This window comes from Misgurnus anguillicaudatus, chromosome 24 (genome assembly GCF_027580225.2).
Source record: "Misgurnus anguillicaudatus chromosome 24, ASM2758022v2, whole genome shotgun sequence".
NCBI classification, from domain to species: Eukaryota; Metazoa; Chordata; class Actinopteri; order Cypriniformes; family Cobitidae; genus Misgurnus; species Misgurnus anguillicaudatus.
In genome coordinates this window covers 41,000,657-41,019,485 of record NC_073360.2, presented here as the reverse complement: position 1 = coordinate 41,019,485, position 18,829 = coordinate 41,000,657, and the positions used below count along the sequence as shown (strand labels likewise).

The window sequence follows — 18,829 nt, the reverse complement described above, 5'->3', positions numbered from 1 at the left end:
GGGAAGCGCCACACAGAGAAACATCAGCACCAGCACATCCGGCCTGTATCAGCACTGCATCAAACATCACAGAAAAGAGCACCTGTGTCCTTAACCTGCAGGTTGTGTAAAGCGAAACATTACAGACACAAACACTGTCACATGATCAGATATAAGGTCAGATATAACAGTGATTAACACTTACTGTATATTTGGTTTATTTCTTGCTTGATTGGTTGTTTTATTGTAATGACTTTTACAATAGAATGTGAAATAAATCTTTCTTTTGCCCAAATTTCAATTGTGGTGTTTTTAATCATCTTATCAAATCAGTTTCTCAGCTGCAGTTTATTGATATGAGAAATGTTTGGGTTATTTAAAAGCATCATATGGTTTGTCGTCAAGTATGAAAATAAGATTCAGAAAAGCTCTTTCTGTGAAGATAGCTTTGTTTGAATAATGAATTACTCTACTCTTTCAATTATTATTCTTGTATTCAAATGTCTCGATGAGGATCAGTCTTTAGGTTTACATTTTGGATTTTGGATTGTTCCTAGAAGTTTAGTTGTATATCAGATGTGATTGGTTTGATTTCCGAGCTGAATTCAGAGCATTACAGCCTTCATCTTTCAATTTACAATACTCTAAGCTGTAGGGGAAAAAAACATTACAGTTCAGACAGATTCACTGGAAAACGTCATTGATCATTTCATTAATTTCTTATATCACCTATTCTTGTATTTTTCAAATACAAACAAATCATTTTGTAATTTCACGTCTGAATTTTTACTTGCCAAGCAATTTAATTTACAAATCATTAATTTTGACCAATTAGTATTAAGGATCAAAGGCTGGTTGCATCAGTCTGGACGTAAACTGCACTTTAGTCCTAGGTAGAATTTATACATGTTGCACCATCTAGACATATCTGAGACTAAATCTTATGTCTAGTCAAAGGCAATGCCGCGTCAGTGAGCATCATGGGCTGCAGCCCAGGAACCCAAACACTTGGGGGGCCCCCATGGGATTCTTTATTTGGAATTGCGCATTATGGGGTGATTTCCCAGAAACTGATTAGTTTAAGCCAGGACTAGGGCTTAGTTTAATTAGGAAAACATGTCAAAGCTCAGCTTTCTGCACATGCACGAAAGTGAGAGAGGCGCCAAAATGCAGCGGATTATTCCACTGGATAGTTTGCCTCGGCTCATGTGAAACTGAAAAAAAATACATAAGGATCACTACTTGTTCGGACATCGGATAGATGCGAGAGCGTGTGCATGTGAGACCGTGAGAAGTGCAGCTGCTCACCCTAACAAAAATTAACCATGGTTTTACTACAGTTAAAACAAAACCATGTTCCCTGCTAAAAAAAACAATTGACACCATCACAGAAATTCTATTGTTTTATTGAAAATTTTATTGGTTCTAATGGAATATGGCCTAAAAACACATTACAGTGTATTGGTCTTTGTTGGTTTCTAATGGTATGTATCATGGTATATATTGGTTCTATTGGGTCTTTGTATTGGTTCTAATGGAATATGGCCCAAAACACACTACAGTGTATTGGTCTTTGTTGGTCTCTAATGGTATGTTTTGGTTCTATGTATTGGTTCTAATGGAATATGGCCCCAAACACACTACAGTGTGGTGGTCTTTGTTGGTTTCTAATGGTATGTATCATGGTATGTATTGGTTCTATTGGGTCTATGTATTGGTTCTAATGGAATATGTATTGGTTCTAATGGAATATGGCCCAAAACACACTACAGTGTTTGGTCTTTGTTGGTCTCTAATGGTATGTTTTGGTTCTATGTATTGGTTCTAATGGAATATGGCCCCAAACACACTACAGTGTGATGGTCTTTGTTGGTTTCTAATGGTATGTATTGGTTCTAATGGAATATGTATTGGTTCTAATGGAATATGTATTGGTTCTAATGGAATATAGCCCAAAACATCCTACAGTGTTTTGGTCTTTGTTGGTTTCTAATGGTATGTATCATGGTATGTATTGGTTCTATTGGTTCTATGTATTGGTTCTAATGAAATATGTATTGGTTCTAATGGAATATGGCCCAAAACACACTACAGTGTATTGTTCTTTGTTTGTTTCTAATGGTATGTATCATGGTATGTATTGGTTCTATTGGTTCTATGTATTGGTTCTAATGAAATATGTATTGGTTCTAATGGAATATGTATTGGTTCTAATGGAATATGTATTGGTTCTAATGGAATATAGCCCAAAACATATTACAGTGTATTGGTCTTTGTTGGTTTCTAATGGTATGTATTGGTTCTATTGGTTCTATGTATTGGTTCTAATGAAATATGTATTGGTTCTAATGGAATATGTATTGGTTCTAATGGAATATGGCCCAAAACATACTACAGTGTATTGGTCTTTGTTGGTTTCTAATGGTATGTATCATGGTATGTATTGGTTCTATTGGTTCTATGTATTGGTTCTAATGAAATATGTATTGGTTCTAATGGAATATGGCCCAAAACACACTACAGTGTATTGTTCTTTGTTGGTTTCTAATGGTATGTATCATGGTATGTATTGGTTCTATGTATTGGTTCTAATGAAATATGTATTGGTTCTAATGGAATATGGCCCAAAAAACACTACAGTGTATTGTTCTTTGTTGTTCTCTAATGGTATGTTTTGGTTCTATGTATTGGTTCTAATGGAATATGGTCACAAACACACTACAGTGTAGTGGTTTTAATGGTAAAAGCTAATGGTTCCTATTGGTATTTAATGGAAACCATTAGAATTTTCTGTAAAGGTTTTATTGTTTTTTTTTTCAGCAGAGATTCCAGCAGATCTGTTTTTAAACACTAAAATAAACTTTGTGTGATCTTTGTCTGAACTGTAATTTACAGAAGTGATTACTGTACTCAATATATACACATACACTGTAAAAAATTTCTGTAGAAATTACAGTATTACTGGGTATTACTGGCAACTAGCTGCCAGTAACTTACTGTAGATTTTACATTTATGTTATTTACTGCCAACAGTTTGTTCAAAGTTAAATGAACATGAAACATTTTCAGTCTTTAACTTCTACAGTAAGTTACTGGCAACCAGCTGCATAATTACAGCTAATTTTGTACAGTGTACATAGGGTGAATTGTCCTAATGTGGGACAGCTAAGGTCAAGTGTAGGGCCCCCAAAAATACATGAATGCCAGTGAAACTATGGCATCACAAAAATTAAAAACCTAATGACCTCTCAAAAGTCCAATGAGGGTACAGCAATCATCAAATAGGAAACATATCAGTGTAGTCTGAAATTCAAAAACTGTCCCACATTAGCGCAATTCACACAATGCTAACTGTGTGTGTATGTGTGTGTGTAAACAGTGTGTCTGTCTAAAGGTCGGTGTTGTAACGCAATATACAAATACTGATTTTGATCATTCTGAAGATGCTGCTACTGTTGCTGTTTTCATCACAGGTTTATATGTGGTAATATTAAGTCTCTTTATTAAAACATCAACCTAAAAGTTTCTTCTGACCTCAGCAAAACCACATCAAGAAAAACACAATAAAACAAGGTGAGTAAATATCTGTGAAAAAAATACTTTCATCTGTGACTACATGAACTCGGTTTAACATAAACACATGTCAGATTTGTTGAAGTCTTTATTGTTGTAAACTTTACCTCTGGCAGTTCTTAATAATAGTCAGTTAATTGTTAATTAATTGTGTTTTTTTCCCCATATATTATTATATATTCAAGTATTAAACAGATTGTTTGACCTGAGCTGTGGTTCATTGATGTCTGAATCCATGATCTGGATCATTTTTGTCATAATACATCTGACCTCAGGCCTGCAGTCAACAGGTGAACTATCTATGTGTCAGATTGTCTATTCATGTCTGAAGTGGGGTGTTTTTGCCGTGTTGTGTGTATTGATCAGTGTGTTGTGTCAGTGTTTGTGGACAGGCGTAATGCCGCACATCTGCTCAGGAATCGAAGGGCAAATGTTTTTCTGGAGGAGATGAAACCAGGAAATTTGGAGCGTGAATGTTATGAGGAGCTCTGCTCTCAGGAGGAGGCGTCTGAAATCTTTCAAAGCACTGAGAAAACGGTACAGTCACATATATGTGTGTGTATCTGTGTCATTTCAAGATTTGTTTAGTGTTTCATGAGCTCATCTGCCCATCCGGTATAGACAATAATGTTAAATCAGTTTGGTTTGATTGAAAGAGGGTCTTGATGCCAAACAGTAATAGGTTTGATGTTAGAGAATAAAAATATATTTTGTGGATCTTAAGATTCTATAGAGATAAATGTTAATAAAACCTTTATTTGGTTTTAAGTGGAACATTTATGAACATTTAGAAGTGACATCACTTTATAATGGAGCTTTTTTCACTGTGACTGATGTTCTTTATTTTTTTCAGATGGAGTTTTGGTACAGATATCAGAGTACGTGTTTCTGTCTCTGTATTACTGTTATTTTATTATTTACACAAACATTTTAGCCTCCACAAAGCTTCAGCAAAACCTACTGAGAAATAATTTCCTGAAGATCTATTTAAAAGTGTTTATTTGTCACGTTTAGATGTGAAAGTGTGTGCGTTTAATCCGTGTCTGAACGGAGGAATCTGCAGAGAGATCCGCGGCATTTACGAATGTCTGTGTCCGCCGCAGTACAGTGGCAAAAACTGTGGAACAGGTTTGCTGAAAACATAAAAAATTCACTTTAGTGAAAACATTATGTCATGTCTAAATACAATGCAAATTTACAGTAAATAACTGTAACCCCAACCGTATGTGAAATAAGCATATTTGTAGTATGCTTTATTTTTGGTAAAATAATTGTAACTTGTAATAAATGTTTAAGTTGGCGTGGGTCATTAATTATTCATCATAATTTACAAATGCATTAATAATATGAAGAGTTTCGTTGCAAAACGAGATAACCACCGTTTTTTTAATTGTTCAGAAATGTTGTTTTTTGGTTTTGCATTCCAATTAATTTCAATGCAACTGCAGCTGGTTTGTTTTGATTTAAACCTTCACAACTTTAAAAATACAGCTAAGTAGCACCATAAAACAAAATAATAACATGATAACATAATAATAAACATGTTTTGACAAAAATGTTAAAAAATGGATTTATCTCGTTTTGCAACGAAACTCTTCATATATTAATAACATATCAAAATACATAAATTATAATATTAATAATAATATTTTATAGTACTATTATATTTAATTGTTTATTGTTTATATTCATATTTTTCATTTTCATTTCTGATGAGCTGCAGTGCAGTGTGGAAGCAAACACAAACTGCATCTTTTGTGAAATAAACTGTAGTATATCATCCTAGAAATTCAAAAATCCTGCAGCATACTTTCTAATAGATAAAGCTGTGTGTGTTTTTAGAGGTGTTTGACTGTAAATATAAGAATGGAGGTTGTCTACACTACTGCAGTAATACTGATCAGACTTCAGGTGTCACATGCAGCTGCGCAGACGGATACCAGCTAGATGAAGACGGGCGGAGCTGTAACCCATCAGGTAAAAATTACTTAAACACACAACATACACTTCTGGCCAAATGTGATGTCCAATTTTGACAATTATATTCAAATATTCTATGGTGTAGTTTTTTACCAAATCATTTTGTCTAATAAATACTTAAAACGTTTAGTGTTTTATCCATTTGATATTATACACCTCATATTTTAATGGTTTAATTTAACCAGAGGGACACAAAACAAATGTTTTACAAATAACTTTTGGCCACTACTGTAGATAAATATCTAAGTAATGTATTGCTCAAAACAATACCTGTTTCTCTCTCTCTCTCTCTCTCTCTCTCTCTCACTGTCTGTGTGTTAGTGCAGTATCCTTGTGGAAAACAGTGGAGTAGTGGGATCATGTCTCGCTCTTTGGATGATATAAGCCCTACCTACTTATATACCGATCCCGAAAACCACACAGATCATACAAACAACACCCACAGTGATTACATGATCCAAAATGATCACATAAACCACACCCACACACTGGGAAACTCATCCTACTTATTACATCAAAACAAAAGTTTGCTTGTTAACTCCTCCCACCCTCCACCAAACCAAACCAGACCACATACAGACAAACCAATACTGCATAAATCTAACCATTCATTGGTTACCCAGACTCCTCCAGAAAATGACATCTCAGATGTAAATGAAGATACGCGTATTGTTGGTGGTCAGTTGCAGGGTCAGGGAGGAAGTCCCTGGCAGGTGCGCCAAATCTTCTTTGAACAATATACAAATGACTTGCATTGTAAATACATTATTAATACATTTATTCATTAAAATGTGTTTATTTAGCATATTGATTTATACTCTGCAGGTTCTGCTTCGTCGTGCAGATGAAAATGGTTTCTGTGGTGGTTCTTTGATCAATGAGCGTTGGGTTGTAACTGCAGCACACTGTCTTCAGCAAACACCAGACCATGTGACCATCGGTGAGCCGCCAACATGTCTGCATGTTGTGACCCTTAACCTTTCATTTGAAGCATTGATTATATTGTCACACAGCATTTTTATACAACGTCAATTTGGATAAAACTATTTGCCACATGCAAAAATGTAGGCTTAAATATAGAAATATTTTCCTAAGATTCATCTGTGTGTGTTTATGTGTACAGGTGACTACGACAAAATGCGTCCGGACAAAGACGAGCAGAAGATCAAAGTGGAGAAAATCGTGGTTCACCCTCATTTCCACGAATACACCTTTGACAGCGACATCGCGCTGCTGTACCTGTCTGAGCCCGTGACCCGAGGCCCGTTCGCCACGCCTGCCTGCCTGCCCGACGTCAACCTGGCAGCACGTCTGCTTAAACCTGGAGAACAGGGCTTGGTGTCGGGCTGGGGTGCCACACATTACATGCGTCGCTCATCCCGGTTCCTCAGGAAAGTTCAGCTGCCGGTGGTGGATCAGATGAGCTGCATCCAGTCCACAGATCAGGTGGTGACAGATAATATGTTTTGTGCTGGATATCTGACAGCAGAGATGGACGCGTGTACGGGTGACAGTGGAGGTCCCTTTATAGTCAACTACAGAGGCACCTGGTTCCTGACAGGTGTGGTTAGCTGGGGCGAGAGATGTGCTGCTGATGGTAAATACGGGTTTTATACGAGACTCAGTAACTACCTGCCATGGATAAATGAAGAAATGATGAAAGTGATACAAAATCAGAGCATAAAATAAAACATTATGCTGTTACAACAAGTGACCTCTGAGTCTGAGTGTATTTGAAGACATCACACTATAAAAATTTTATTTTCTTACAATGGAATAGCAGGTGGCATCTGTAAAAAAATTATGAACTTACTTCACTTTCATTTTTGTAATAACTAAGCAACTTTAACAAGTTTAAGCTAATATATTTAGTCTATTCTCCTTATCTTCTTCACATAGATGTAGATCAGCACATGTTAACTATGAACATATGATTGTCACTTTGTTTAAAAAAAGACAAAATATCAGATGGTGTGTAAAGTCGTGTTAAGTTTTTTTTTAATTAAATGAATTCTCAGTTTAATCAAAATCTAAAAACCAGGAAGGATTCTCTGCTCTTAAGCTGTGGGTGTGTGTTCACTGCCTGCACTGAAACAACGCCCACTAGCGGGATCGCTGTCGCCTCTCTGTGAAATACCGATATAACCTGAAAAGCTTGCGATTGTTTTAGGGGCGGAGCCATGCTCCGTGGCTCCAATTCGTCATCGAGCAACTGTTTTAGCCCTGCCCACATAATTCCAAACGCAAAATCGTGAAAATATGTTTACAGTGTAACAATATAGCACTACTACTGTACATGTTTCAGCAATACATTTCTAACATTTATATGATGATAAGAAACAATTATCAGGGTTCCCATATCTTGGTTAACTTTAAATTCAAGGACCTATCAAGGACTTTCCAGTTCCGATACCCTCAAATTCAAGGACTAAATGTGGGGACACATTTAAAGTGAGAGCAAGGTTAAATTGTGTTATCTTTTAAGATACATTGTTACAGTTCCCTTTCGAGGGAACTCGAGCTGCGTCACTGCGGTGACACTTTGTGGACGCCTCCAGGGGTAAGTGTGTCTGAATGTGTATATCAAATTCAATCAATGATGAGGCTTAATGACAAAGACAGGGTGACGCGGGAGCCAGGAAGTATATCGCTATCTGAAATATTGCCAAAGACGGCGTTACAGGGAAGCAGGAAGTATGGCAAGGGAGACGCAGCGTCTCGTTCCCTTCTCAGAGAACAACAGTTACATACATAACCCGAGACGTTTTCATGTGTCAAACACAAATATGCAAAAAAGCATTTTGGTATGAATCAACATTCACATACAGAAGATATGAGCATTTAAAGCAACACTATGTAGTTTATTTAACTTTAAATAATGTATCTAAAATTATTTCAGTGATAGAACAACTTTTAACTGGCCAAATTGTACTGTTGATGCAACCTGAGCAGCCTCCTAGCTGCTACAAGCACACTCTGAAAGACGAGGTGGAGGGTAGAGCACACAGCCCCGCCCCTCCCCCCGCCTGCAGAAGAGTGTCTGATACCAGATACTGTTGTGCTTTTCAACCACATGGGGGAGCTGTAAGTCATTTTTACATGGAAACTACATAGTGTTGCTTTAACCCGAACAGTTTAGCAGGTGTGCTTAAAAAGTCTAAAATTTTAATTTTGTTATCCTACACTACACAGGGAATCATATGGATTTTTTCTAGAAACGTCTTGCACAAAATAGATTTAACCACTTTCAATGACCTGTATCTATGTATGTTTATTTTCAGAATTTTTTTTCCCAGATTCACAAACTTTCAAGGATTTTAAAGATCCATGGGAATCCTGAATTATCTGAAATGATAAGAGCTGTTAAACGCTTTTTTCTGATTGGTTGAAAAATGTTCCATGGGTAGGTTTTATTTTTTGATAAACGCACACCTAGCCTGTCAAATGTCTTAAAACAACCACTAGAGCAATGTCTGTGGTAATCGTGGTATAAGTGAAATAATGGACTCGGGTTCTTTAAATTATTTGAAAATAACACTTCGCGTCGTGCTGCATTACAACCTTGGGTGCGCATTATTTCCGAATAATTCAATGGCTCGGAATAAAGCAAAACAATAAGCCCTACCACACTAATGTCATTACTAATGTCTATAATTCATTTTATTTCTAGAAATAGATGTTTAGTTTATTATAATGCTTAAAAACATACTTTCACTATGTGTGATCTATAAACTTAAGACACTTTGACTATTTTGTATTATCATTTTTTATTGCACTAGTGCTGCATAACAACTAATCGCAGAATAAAAGGTTGTCTTTTTTGTGTATAATAATTAGGTATATATATATACACAAACATGCATGTATATATATTTATATATAATTCATACTTGCATATATAAATTTTTTCTTAAAATTATGCATGCATGTGTGTGAATTTATATATACATAATTATTATACACACATATACAATGTAAACAAAAACTTTTATTCTGCAAACGATTAGCTGTTATGCAGCCCTACATTGCACTGTATGGAAATAAAAAGACAAAAATAAACACAGACGAATAGCGCATAAGTAAAAGTCAGAACATGGAAACTTTATTATGAAAGATACATCAGAAGCAAACGCCGCAGAGCTCTGGTTCAGTTCATCAATACTTTTCAAATGCGCACGGCTGCGCAGATATATCACAGCTTTATTGACATCTTATCAGTTTGCAGAACTAATGAAGAACACCCAAGACTGCCAACATTTTACAGGAAAACAAAACAGAAAAATAAAGCATTGGGGGATTTTGGGGTGGATGGGTGGCCTGAGAGGGACATCAGAGAGGCATGCGGTTCCCCTCCACGCTGATCTTTACCGCGTGTCCCGGCTTTGTTAATCTTTTGATATCCGCGAAGCGTCGCATTTGTTTATCTACTCGTGACATTCCCTTCTTCATCGAACCCTAAAAAAAGAATAAAAAATATGAATATGTGCTGAAACTGAGGTAAAAAAATGCTAAAGTAAGCAAGTCTAGTAAAACACACAAATATTCTGCACCTTTAAAAGAATAAGCTTGTGTTAGATCACATGACACATCATGGTTTGCAATGCTACATTACAGGGTTGGTCATATTTTTATAGTAACACAGTTTATCTGCTCTTGCTCCATGTGGTCAAATACTGCAATCAGGTTTACATTTTGGTTAATGCAAAATAATTTGAACGATATACCAAAGGGAATCTTGACTTGATTTACAAAGAATCTAAATAAAAAGTTGCTTTCTATTACGTGAAAGCATCTAAGATTAAACATTGTTAGTTGGGCTCTCGAGCGGCACTCAGTGCAGCATGCACCATGCAGCCACTTACTGCCCCATCAGGCAGGAGTGTGAACTACAGGGGCATACGGTTTCCCTCAATGCTGATTTTCACAGCTCCCTGCGGGCGACGCTGTTTCCTCTCTTCAGCGAAACGTCGCTTGTGCTTCTCCAGCAGGCTCATGCCTTTCCTAAAGCTCCTCTAGCAAATCACATAACAGTAAGAAATCCTTTTCCAAATGATATCCTGACTCCTCCCACTTCTCGTCTCCTGCGGCCTGTCACTTATCCCTTCACGTCTAAGCCCTGCCCACACATACACCCCACCTACTCACCCTGCTCGAGTCCCCGTCTACGTTCCACTTGGGTCGAACAACGTAGTCTTTATTAGAAGGCATGGGCACACGCGCCCTCGCACAGAAGCCTGGGTCACCCGGCCGCAATGCCCTGAGAGAAAGTTTTTATTAGTATACAAATTCCTAAATGTAAAAGTAATAAAAATTTAAGTTTTCCATTGATGCTAAAATTATACAACTATATTTATGCATACTGGTAAATATGCTTTGATCCAAAGCGACTTATAGTGTATTCATACACTACCCAATGAGCTAAACATAGTGCAAACAGATAATAACTCTAGCGTGCGTGCGATCGATAAATCTTACTTTTCTTCTCCTGTGAGAACTTTCTCCAGGTCTCTGCGGGGTGTTTGTCCACCTGAACTATAAACACACACACAAACACACACATTGTGTAAACACATCACATGATAACTGTAATCAGACAAACATGCGGTCAGTGTTTGAGTATTATGTTAGTGCCGCTAAAGGGCAGTCTCTGTCCAACAGATGGAGTTTGATCACACAAGCCTGAACGTCTACAGCCATGTTCAGAAAAACAAAAATACACACACACACACACAAATGCAGAGACTCACAATTAATCAAAAATACACATCACATGTGAATGAAAGTGAGATACATATAAGAGGGGTGAAAAGAACCTCACCGACAGAGACACACATACAGACACTCTGCAGTTTTAAAGAGGTCACATGATGCGATTTCATGTTTTCATCGGTCTTTAAAGTGTTAAAAGATATTAGGTGTGTTCAAGTTCATGCAGCGTTGCGCAGAGGTTTGCCACAGTCGAGGGGGGAGTTGCAGATGCAGCCTTACTGTGCGAGATCAACGATTTGCATGAGGAGTAGATTACATACAAAGTCAATGCAAAGACGCGATCAGATGCGTCCTCACGCGGGGCAATGCAAATGACACAATGTGGGCGGCGCGTTTTCCGTGAAAACGCACTATTCGCCTCAAAAGCGTCTTCGCCCAAGTTAAAAATAATCAACTCGAGTGAAAAATTCGCATGACACGCAGTTAAATCCCGCGAGTATTCTAGAGCGAACAACGCAATGCAATTGCACGCTTTGCGTTTGGTGTAAACACACAGTTACTGTACGTACACACCTCCGCAGACTTGAGCTTCCAAAGTAATTTATTTACGATGGAAGCTGGCTTCTCTCAGCTGCAAGAAGCGTCAAATCCATCGGCGTTGCGTTTTGGGCGTCTTGAGCGACCAAAGCGCCAATCAGCGGTTCAGCGGCAAAACACCAGCAACCAATCCGAATAAAGCCTAGACTTTCTTCGCTGGCTGATTCCAGAGAAACATACGATGTAAACTCGTTCCTACCAAAACATTAGTTCCGCGAACACAGAGTTCAGAGCGGCCAAAGCGTCAACAAGCTTCCCCATACTTTTTGACAAGCGTCCTTGACCTGGCCTTCTTTGGAAGCTCAAGTCTGCCGCGGTGTGTACGTATAGTTAAAGTCGGACACCTGCTGCTTGTTGTAGTAACGTGTGCACCTTTTTCTTTTAATCGTGTTTGAAGTAAATTAGATGTAAACCGCAAAAACACATTGCATTACATCAAATACACAAAATAATGCTCATATGAGCCCTTTTAAGGCCCACTGAAGTGCCTTGGAATGTGCCACATTATTTTATGTGGTGACATCAGTTTATCTGAAACAACCGAACTATTAATAAGACCCTCCCCCTTTTTTTTTTTAAATAACTAATAGTGGTTCATTTATGGCACAGATTTCCCTTTTTAAAGCCCACAGCGAACGGCTGGTTTGGACTACAGCCCTCTACTTCCTGCTTTAATGACATCACTAGAACAGTTTTTTGACTAAACTCAACCCACAGCTAAGCTGCTATCAAATCACAACACACTAAACTACACAATCAGAACTCGTTACGTATTTCTGAAGGAGGGACTTCATAGAACAAAGACGACATCAGACCGTTTTGAGGACAGTGAAAACAGCGCTATACAGATAAGTAAATTGTGGGAAAAATACCGTACACATGTTATATTGCTCACTGTAAACTCAATCAAAGCTTCAAAAACACAGAAAGAACGGGACCTTTAAACCTAACATATTTATACAAAAAAAGAAAAAAGTTTTTGATTTCATGGGGGCTTTGAAATGTTTTCGTGCAGGCAATCCATTGAATCTCATGCTCATACACATACACACACACAGTGACCTGTGGGGAGGGGCAAAGACGTCTGGTTCTTCTGCCCTATCAGACGTCTGAGGCTCACTTACACATGAGAGGAGGAGCAGAATGACAGATGATTGACAGGTAATTGACAGATGATTGACAGGTGAGAAGACATCAGGAAGTCTGAATCTGCGAGTGTTCACATACCTGAGGCGCCTGCGTGGGGCGATCTGTTGATCGAGATCTCTCTGTTGTCGCTCTTCTCGAGTCATTCCCTTGTAGTTCGACGTCAAACCGAAGATGGGCCGCGACCACTCATCTACAGACACACAAATCAACAATACATCAGCTTTTATGTACCCAGATCATTGCATTGAGCAGTCAGATACTTGCTTATGTACAGTCAGTGGGTCAATATCATAAAAAAGATTTATCTTTACGCCTATCACCTGTACGCCCAAGTACATTTTTCAATTATGACCAGCTGATTGTACATTATACCTTACAGAATAACCATATAGTGAAGTGTGTTTGTGCACATACTGATGAGTTTCAGTGCGAGATCTTTGTTGGGTCGAGACTCTTTAGGGTGTTTGTAGAGGAACATGACGGCTCGGCCGATTCCACTGAGCTTCAGTGTTTCCTGACTCACGCTGGGCAGCTGCAAAACAAACATAGTCAGTGTGTCATCCGCATCTCTCGTACAGTATATCATTGTTAGCTTTAATTTTGTGTGTGTGACTCACTTCCTGTAAGATTTTAAGGAGTTCCTCTCTGATCTTGAGTGCAGGGAGACTTTTATCCGGCAGTGGGCTGATCCATTCTTTAATGGCCGCCATGACGCCGCTGTCTATAAATGTGTCTTTCAGATCTTGTCTGTGCTCACCCAAACACACACACATGCTCAGTTTACTGCTCTTATACAGGAGATGATGGTGACAGCACAATAAATACTTACTTTTTTAAATGCATGACGACTGTGGGCAGAAGCATGAGCTTCTTCAGCGCCGGTTTCTTTTGACTGTTTAGAGTTCTGTCCTCCTGCAAGTAAACACACAAAGACTGATCAGAGACACATATTTTTGTTCAAGATGTTGCATGCTTTTAAACCATTCGGATTAAGCGACACATTCAGTTAATACACACCTCAGCAGCTTCTGTCATTTTGGTGATCATGGCACTGACGACATCATCAGCATCACTGATGAAGGTGCCACCGTCTCGATTGCGTCTGCGTTTCCCGCCCTGAGCTTTCTTACGGGCCAACATCATGTCAAAATCTGACATGAAAGACAAGCTGAAAAAATGAACACAGATATAATAAGATCACATAAAGATTAATCTAAGCAGCAGGAAGTAATTCATTTGTATGGTGGGTTCAAGCCCTCCTGGGGTGTTCGTATTTCCGAGCTTACAAGGTTTGTTAACTCTACTTACAGAAAATAATGAACAAGAATGCGAATTACGTGCGCTTTTTTATATTTTTTATTCATTTATGAAGCAAATGGAAATTGTAACATTACATATTGTCCATTATATTGAAACACTAGCATATTTTGTGCATGATGACTATCAAATACAGGCATCTATTGATTCTGCCTTGTTTCTCACCGACACCCCAACCAGTGTTCGAATTGAGGGGGGGCTAGGGTGGGCCCGAACCTCCTATAAGCATTGAGGGACCCCAGAGGAAGCACAAAAATATAAATTATGGGAGTCTCTTGGTTTTTATTGAAATACTACATGAATTTTAAAATTTTTGTGCTGCGCTGCCACAAAGCGATACTGTCCATTATTTGTCCTATTTTCGAAAAAAAAAAAAACGAATCCAAAAGATTTCTGTTAAAATAAATGTAAACTCTCAAGTGCGCCTCATGCTGTTTTCTGGAGGAATTGACAGATTGTTAGATTTAGGATTGGGTTAAGGGCATTTAAAAAATTCTACTAAAACTATTATTTCACACTAAATTAAAGGGACACTACACTTAAAAAAAATTCTTATTCTCCAACTTTGCTGCCATAACATGGCTGCAGGAGGCACAATGATATTACGCAGCAGCCCAAAACAGTCCCCTTAGTAACTTTCGATAGCAGGTGACTATTTTCAGGCACTGCCTAATATCATCGCGCCTCCTGCAGCCATGTTACGACAGCAAAGTCCTTGATTATTACACCAGAATTTCAATTTGTGAAATAACGGCGACCCTATAACCACCAGAAGTGGTTGAGGCGTCAAATTCACGTCTACCGGGCGTAGTTGGACGCTTGAACATTTTGAGTGTACTCGCTTCATTCGCACATAAAATTCTAGTTATCAAGACATTCATGCGGAAATTCGCGTCATAGGAGGGGCTTCTGGGACTCCGCTCGCTTCCTGTAATCACGTCACTACTAGAGCAAGCTACCGATTGGTTAACGCGGTGCGTTTTTCCGCCAACGTTCAAATTTTCAACTGGCACGTTTCCCGCAGCAACGCTCAATTTGTGCCATTCGAGCGAACTAGACGCGCAAATGAGGCGAAGTCACTTAAACTGCGAGACCTCCTTAAACGCGTCATTAAATTTACTTAGCATTGAAATCACTCGCGCTTGACGCCTCTACCGCGGCTGGTGTGAACGCAGCATAATAACAGGGGTCTTGGCTGGGGGGTGGGGTTTAGCTAGGGGATATTTGAGATTTTTGTGATATAATTTAAACACTGAACTAAACTCATAAACTATGGGCTTAAAGAAAAGTTTTTCATTCATTACGACATTATGGTGCCGTTCATCAGTTAAATACAATATATCCAACATGACTTAAACACACAATTAAACTTCCTGTTTGCTCATGGTTACATATGGACAGATTGAAAAAAAAATCACTTACTCTTTTCCTCCTCTATCAACATCATCATCTGAATCAGAGTCGTCCACATTCTTCTGCCCTGCTGCCTGAGACTGCTTCTGCTCGCCCTCCAGCTCTTCTTGATTAAAGCCCTACAACGACGCATGCAGACGAACACGCATTCATTTATTTGAATCAATTTGTCAAGTGAATCATTTGAAAGAATCATATGTGACTCAGTGACACTGAGTGATAATGAGCACTCACCGTGAACTCCTCTTCCTCATCACCAGACTCACCGAAGATGTCTGCGATCATTTTCCTTGGGGAAAAAAGGAGGGGAACAATAAACACACACAAACATATGAACACACAAACTCACAAAAGAGTGTTACGAGCACTAACTCTTCCTCATCGCCGCCGGAGTCACTGTCAGAGCCGAACAGAGCTTTCTCGTCTTTATTTCCTTCCGCCTTCGTCGTGTCCTCTTCGTCCTCGCTGTCTGAGCCCAGCTCCTTCAGTTTAGCAGCTAAACTCTTATCAGGACCACCAGAGTTTTCATCACTGCCAGAGTCATCGTCATCAGACACAACCCTGCTCTTCTTCACCGCTACACAACACACAAACCATCATCAGACATCATTCTGCTCTTCTTCATCTCAATATCAAGTCATTGCCCAGCAAGTGTTAATTTCCGTCATTTCTTTTTTTTAAGCCATGCTCATGGTTTATTTATTAAAGAAAATAACTAAATAAGTTGTTTCAGATTTATTTATTTCTAAAACTGTAAAACTACATTTGAATTTACTTGGTCAAAATTATACAGCAAACAGACAGAAATCTCTACCTTTCCCTTCGTCTTCCTCACTGTCCGACAGCACAGCCTTCTTCCTCTTCACTGAAATCACAAGAGAACTTGAATTTAATCTTCAGATATGTTTCAAAAACTTGTTATACATGAATAAACTGAACATTTATGGATAAATATAATTTAAAAAATGCATTGATACACTGATATAGCAGAGAATAACAGAAACTTAAAATAAACACCTTTTCGCCACATCACTTTTAATCATTAAGGATTTGACTGGATAGTGATTGTTAGACTATGATATTAGAGGTTTATATTATATAGTGTCAGAAATTTAATTTTAAAAAGTGAAATAAGAAATAAATTTCAAGAGAGTTTTGCTCCGAGTGCCATTTAATAAAGTTAAACTTACCAGGCATGTCATCGTCATCATCATCTTCGCTGTCCATCGTCCGTTGTTTAGGCGCTTCTTCCTTATCACTTTCCGCGTCCCCCTTCGGTCTCTCCTCCTCATCCTCACTGTCTGAGTTCATCACTGCTTTCCACTTTCCCTTCTCCTTCCTCCCTCCATCCTCATCATCATCATCGGAGGATTTCTGTGTTTTCTGTCTGGGTTTGTCATCGTCTGATTCACTGCCCGCGCCTGATTTCGGGCTGCTTCTTTTTTCCTGATCGTCGTTGTCCGAGTCGCTGGCGGGTTGAGGTTTCTCATCCTCATTGTCGGAGATGCTGGCTCTTCGTTTTGCAGGGGAGCTGCCCTCATCATCACTATCGGCAGGTCGGGGTGGTTTCACAGGGGAGCTGCCCCCATCATCATCTTCATCACTGTCGGCGGGTCTGGGTGCTTTCACAGGAGAGCTGCCCCCATCATCATCATCATCACTGTCGGCGGGTCTGGGTGCTTTCACAGGGGAGCTGCCCCCATCATCATCATCACTGTCGGCGGGTCTGGGTGCTTTCACAGGGGAGCTGCCCCCATCATCATCATCATCACTGTCAGCGGGTCGGGGTGATTTCACAGGAGAGCTGCCCCCATCATCATCATCACTGTCGGCGGGTCGGGGTGCTTTCACAGGAGAGCTGCCCCCATCATCATCATCATCACTGTCAGCGGGGCGGGGCGGTTCGGGCTCTGAATCGCTTCCGTCTTCTCCTCCGTGGGCTTCCTGATCCGACCCACTGTTCTCAGATTTCCTGTCTTCGTTGTCCGAGGCTTCATCCTGCACGAGCAGACCAATCAGAAACATGCAGCTTAAAATGGATACAAAAACGCACAAGGGCCAAAAAGGAGACCTGGAAGGTCAAGCACATTGCATTGGACAGCACCTTGAAAGTCTCTACTCACATCTGACTGTCTCGATCCGGGTCTCAAATCCTCCTGCTCATCCTGAACCGGAGTGACACTACCATCATCTATACAAAGACAAACACAATCAGCATTTATTACAAAGATATTTTTCATAGCAAAACTGAGAACCAGGGACACAACAGTCATAGCCCATGAAGTCAGAGACTAAACCCACGATTGTTCAGTGACCAGCCCAGATCTTAAACCACTACATAATAACCACCACGTGTGCCCATGTGATCACCACCAGACTCAGAGTTGAACCATAAGCTATTTTAATAAAACAATATGATATATGCTCACACGATGTAACGGATGTGGTATCATGTAAACAAAACATGGTAATATGACAGTACTTCATGTATTTGACTATAAACTGGTTGGGATACCTGAGCGAAGGTCCTCATCTCCATCCATCTGCTCTCTGGACGGAACCGAACTGCTTCAGCTCCACCCGAACACAGGCACACAGATGATAACAGCTATAAACACAGAACACAGTTTCTGATCTCAGATCAGGTACGAAAGCGCAGTACGAGACCCCAGCTTTTTTCTGAATGAGGTCAGGTCACGTGAGCACACACATGGGCTCTTATGAAATGAATTATTATTGAATTATTGATTTGTTGATCAGGTTTTCTGTTTTTCTTTCTTCCTCTAAAATGGTGTCACCGCGTCGCTGTACTGGTGCGTGCGTGTGGCGTACCGGCGCGCTAAAATGACGTAAGACAAAAGAGCGGCACGAAGGAGGGCGGGGCATCACAATCGCGCTCATGAAGAAAAAGTCATTAATTATAAAATAAAATAAGATTATTAAAAAAAATGTATAATAAAATAACATTTATTTTATAATAAATGTGTTATTTCTTTTTAAATTTAAATAGTTTATAAGCAGAAGAATCACGATAATTGTTCAATTTTGTGTAAAGTTTTAGCTGTAAGTTATGTGTTAGAATGATGTTTTAATGTGCATTTTTACTGGACAT

The 18,829-nt window shown here is 39.1% G+C and overlaps 2 protein-coding genes across 6 annotated transcripts; one reads left to right on the top strand and one right to left on the bottom strand.

The window, feature by feature from the left end:
• Nucleotides 1–3,391: 3,391 nt before the first annotated feature.
• On the top strand, nucleotides 3,392–7,242 carry LOC129438705 (coagulation factor IX). 2 transcript variants are annotated; one of them, XM_055197560.2, is made up of 9 exons: nucleotides 3,392–3,552; nucleotides 3,738–3,842; nucleotides 3,932–4,089; nucleotides 4,406–4,430; nucleotides 4,567–4,680; nucleotides 5,395–5,529; nucleotides 5,854–6,245; nucleotides 6,358–6,472; nucleotides 6,656–7,242. In XM_055197560.2, the coding sequence occupies exons 2-9, from the start codon at nucleotides 3,776–3,778 to the stop codon at nucleotides 7,219–7,221; spliced, it is 1,572 nt and encodes a 523-aa protein (XP_055053535.2). In that variant the 5' UTR covers nucleotides 3,392–3,552; nucleotides 3,738–3,775; the 3' UTR covers nucleotides 7,222–7,242. The 2 variants fall into 2 exon arrangements, with proteins under 2 accessions (XP_055053535.2, XP_055053536.2); XM_055197561.2 differs by having other exon boundaries at nucleotides 3,397–3,552; nucleotides 3,748–3,842.
• A 2,370-nt stretch (nucleotides 7,243–9,612) lies between these two features.
• On the bottom strand, nucleotides 9,613–18,558 carry iws1 (interacts with SUPT6H, CTD assembly factor 1). 4 transcript variants are annotated; one of them, XM_055197556.2, is made up of 17 exons: nucleotides 18,233–18,558; nucleotides 17,841–17,908; nucleotides 16,908–17,715; nucleotides 16,532–16,582; nucleotides 16,090–16,294; nucleotides 15,952–16,006; nucleotides 15,727–15,836; nucleotides 14,005–14,155; nucleotides 13,817–13,899; nucleotides 13,605–13,734; nucleotides 13,402–13,519; nucleotides 13,066–13,177; nucleotides 12,901–12,957; nucleotides 11,008–11,064; nucleotides 10,678–10,789; nucleotides 10,395–10,544; nucleotides 9,613–9,987 (listed from the first exon to the last, which is right to left on the bottom strand). In XM_055197556.2, the coding sequence occupies exons 1-16, from the start codon at nucleotides 18,258–18,260 to the stop codon at nucleotides 10,419–10,421; spliced, it is 2,271 nt and encodes a 756-aa protein (XP_055053531.2). In that variant the 5' UTR covers nucleotides 18,261–18,558; the 3' UTR covers nucleotides 9,613–9,987; nucleotides 10,395–10,418. The 4 variants fall into 4 exon arrangements, with proteins under 4 accessions (XP_055053531.2, XP_055053534.2, XP_055053530.2 ...); XM_055197559.2 differs by lacking the exon at nucleotides 12,901–12,957 and having other exon boundaries at nucleotides 18,233–18,556; XM_055197555.2 differs by lacking the exon at nucleotides 10,395–10,544 and having other exon boundaries at nucleotides 18,233–18,555.
• Nucleotides 18,559–18,829: the final 271 nt, after the last annotated feature.